Source organism: Sphaeroforma arctica (assembly GCF_001186125.1).
Source record: "Sphaeroforma arctica JP610 unplaced genomic scaffold supercont1.405, whole genome shotgun sequence".
Lineage (NCBI taxonomy): Eukaryota > Ichthyosporea > Ichthyophonida > Sphaeroforma > Sphaeroforma arctica.
The window spans coordinates 9,181-10,979 of record NW_014040153.1 but is presented as its reverse complement, the minus strand read 5'-3'; the positions used below and the strand labels follow the sequence as shown (position 1 = coordinate 10,979).

At 45.6% G+C, this 1,799-nt stretch overlaps 1 protein-coding gene across 3 annotated transcripts in view; it reads right to left on the bottom strand.

Moving 5' to 3' along the window:
- SARC_05944 (methylenetetrahydrofolate dehydrogenase [NAD+]) overlaps positions 1 to 1,799 on the bottom strand; it is a 7,181-nt gene that overhangs the window by 4,486 nt on the left and 896 nt on the right. For all 3 annotated transcript variants that reach the window (XM_014300168.1, XM_014300169.1, XM_014300167.1), the window contains exons 2-4: positions 1,409 to 1,539; positions 766 to 887; positions 168 to 326 (exon numbers count right to left, since the gene is read on the bottom strand). In XM_014300168.1, the coding sequence (XP_014155643.1) occupies positions 168 to 326; positions 766 to 887; positions 1,409 to 1,539 (412 nt within the window). The remainder of the gene's footprint in view (positions 1 to 167; positions 327 to 765; positions 888 to 1,408; positions 1,540 to 1,799) is intronic.

Below are 1,799 nucleotides of genomic sequence, written 5' to 3'. Positions count from 1 at the left end.
GGAAATACTATAGAAACTACATTCTACCATACAAATATAGAGGAAATGCTATAGAAACTACATTCTACCATACAAATATAGAGGAAATACTATAGAAACTACATTTTACCATACAACTGTAGAGGAAATGCTATAGAAACTACATTCTACCAGGTAAAAGCACACACCTTTACAATCGCACCCGGGGTACAGGGCAGCAGTGACTTACTGGCGCCACCGCCGGGGAGTTGGATGGACCGGATGTTGTGGTACATGTTGTAGCGGTAGGTGTGGCACAGTGCTTCAACATCCTTCCTGATACTTACGGCATTGCGGAGATATTCATCCTGCATTGGACTTATAGGTGTGAGTATGAGAGAAGTATTACATAGAGGGCGTTTGGACATGACTTTGAACACTTCTCCAGAGGAAGTGCCGAAGAGACTCGACATCTTCCGATTATAAGGATAGGAGTGTATACGAACTATTGGTCGCACAATACTTGAGATACGGACGCAGCAATCCTTATATAGGGCTAAACTGGTATTCACGTGCATGCATAGTATTCCACACACCAAGTATGTGCGCGTAAGAACATCTAACACATACATGACTCTGCAAGCTGGTACGGGTAGGGTAAGAACATCAAACAGATACTTGAGATCCGCAAGTACGTACGAGATAGAGCATCAAACGTATTGCAAGTATGTACGAGTTTGAACATCAAACGTTTTGCCCGTACACACGAGTATAGTCATCATCAAACGTTTACATGACTCTACACACCTGTGCATCCCCGAAGACGGGATAGTAAACCATGATGCCGTCGACCGATGGATCGTTGTTGGCCGCGTCCACGGCTTCTTCAGCTGACATGCTATCCACCTCAACCAACTCGAATTTGATGCCTGTTATAACAGCGATGTATGCGAGCATGTACGAGCATAGGGTTAACGAAACAGACAGACGACACTGAAGCGTCGACCGGATGCCGTTGTGAGACTCGTGAATGCATTGTGTGTGGCCCAGGTAGCTTGTTGCTGCGGGGCTAGAGGACGGCAGCACGTGACCACGTGTAGGTACGATACTATTGACAAAGGTAGTGAGTGAGTGGTCAGTCCGCAACCAGTTCGAGATTGCTGCTTGTACGAGGTCCACGATCTATACCACCACCAGTCGATGCCCAATCGGGACTTTATATGACGCAGACACAACGGTTGCTATTAAACTGATGGTTTCTCGTTGCGCACTCCTCCACAGTGAGGTTTTTTGACACCTTTAACACACATTCCTTCCGAGACGGAGTGACATACACAAAAAAGCACAGGATGTACAAGAAAACACATGCATTTACAATACACTCAGCGTGTCTTTCGTCGCACTCACTTGCTGGTGGGTTGCTTTATACAGTATGCATTCACATCCATACCAGTCTTCTCGCACGTCTTGGCAGTCCAGTCGGCATACTTCTTCGCCGCAAAGTCATCATTGGCCAAGATACCTCTGAGCACGGGGTTGTTGTCAGCGCCTCTGCGCAGCACCTCGCTCTGTATCCTCTTTCTGTTCCATCATAAGGCACGCGATAGATGGAGTGTTACAGGGTAGTCATCTGCTGCAAGTGTTTAGATGTACTGGCTGATCGGCACACACACACATATATATACGCATACTTCATATCTATATATAGTGCGTACATACATACATACACATACACGTACACACACACATACACAAACACGTACACACACACATACACAAACACGTACACACACACATACACAAACACGTACACACACACATATATACATATACATATATTT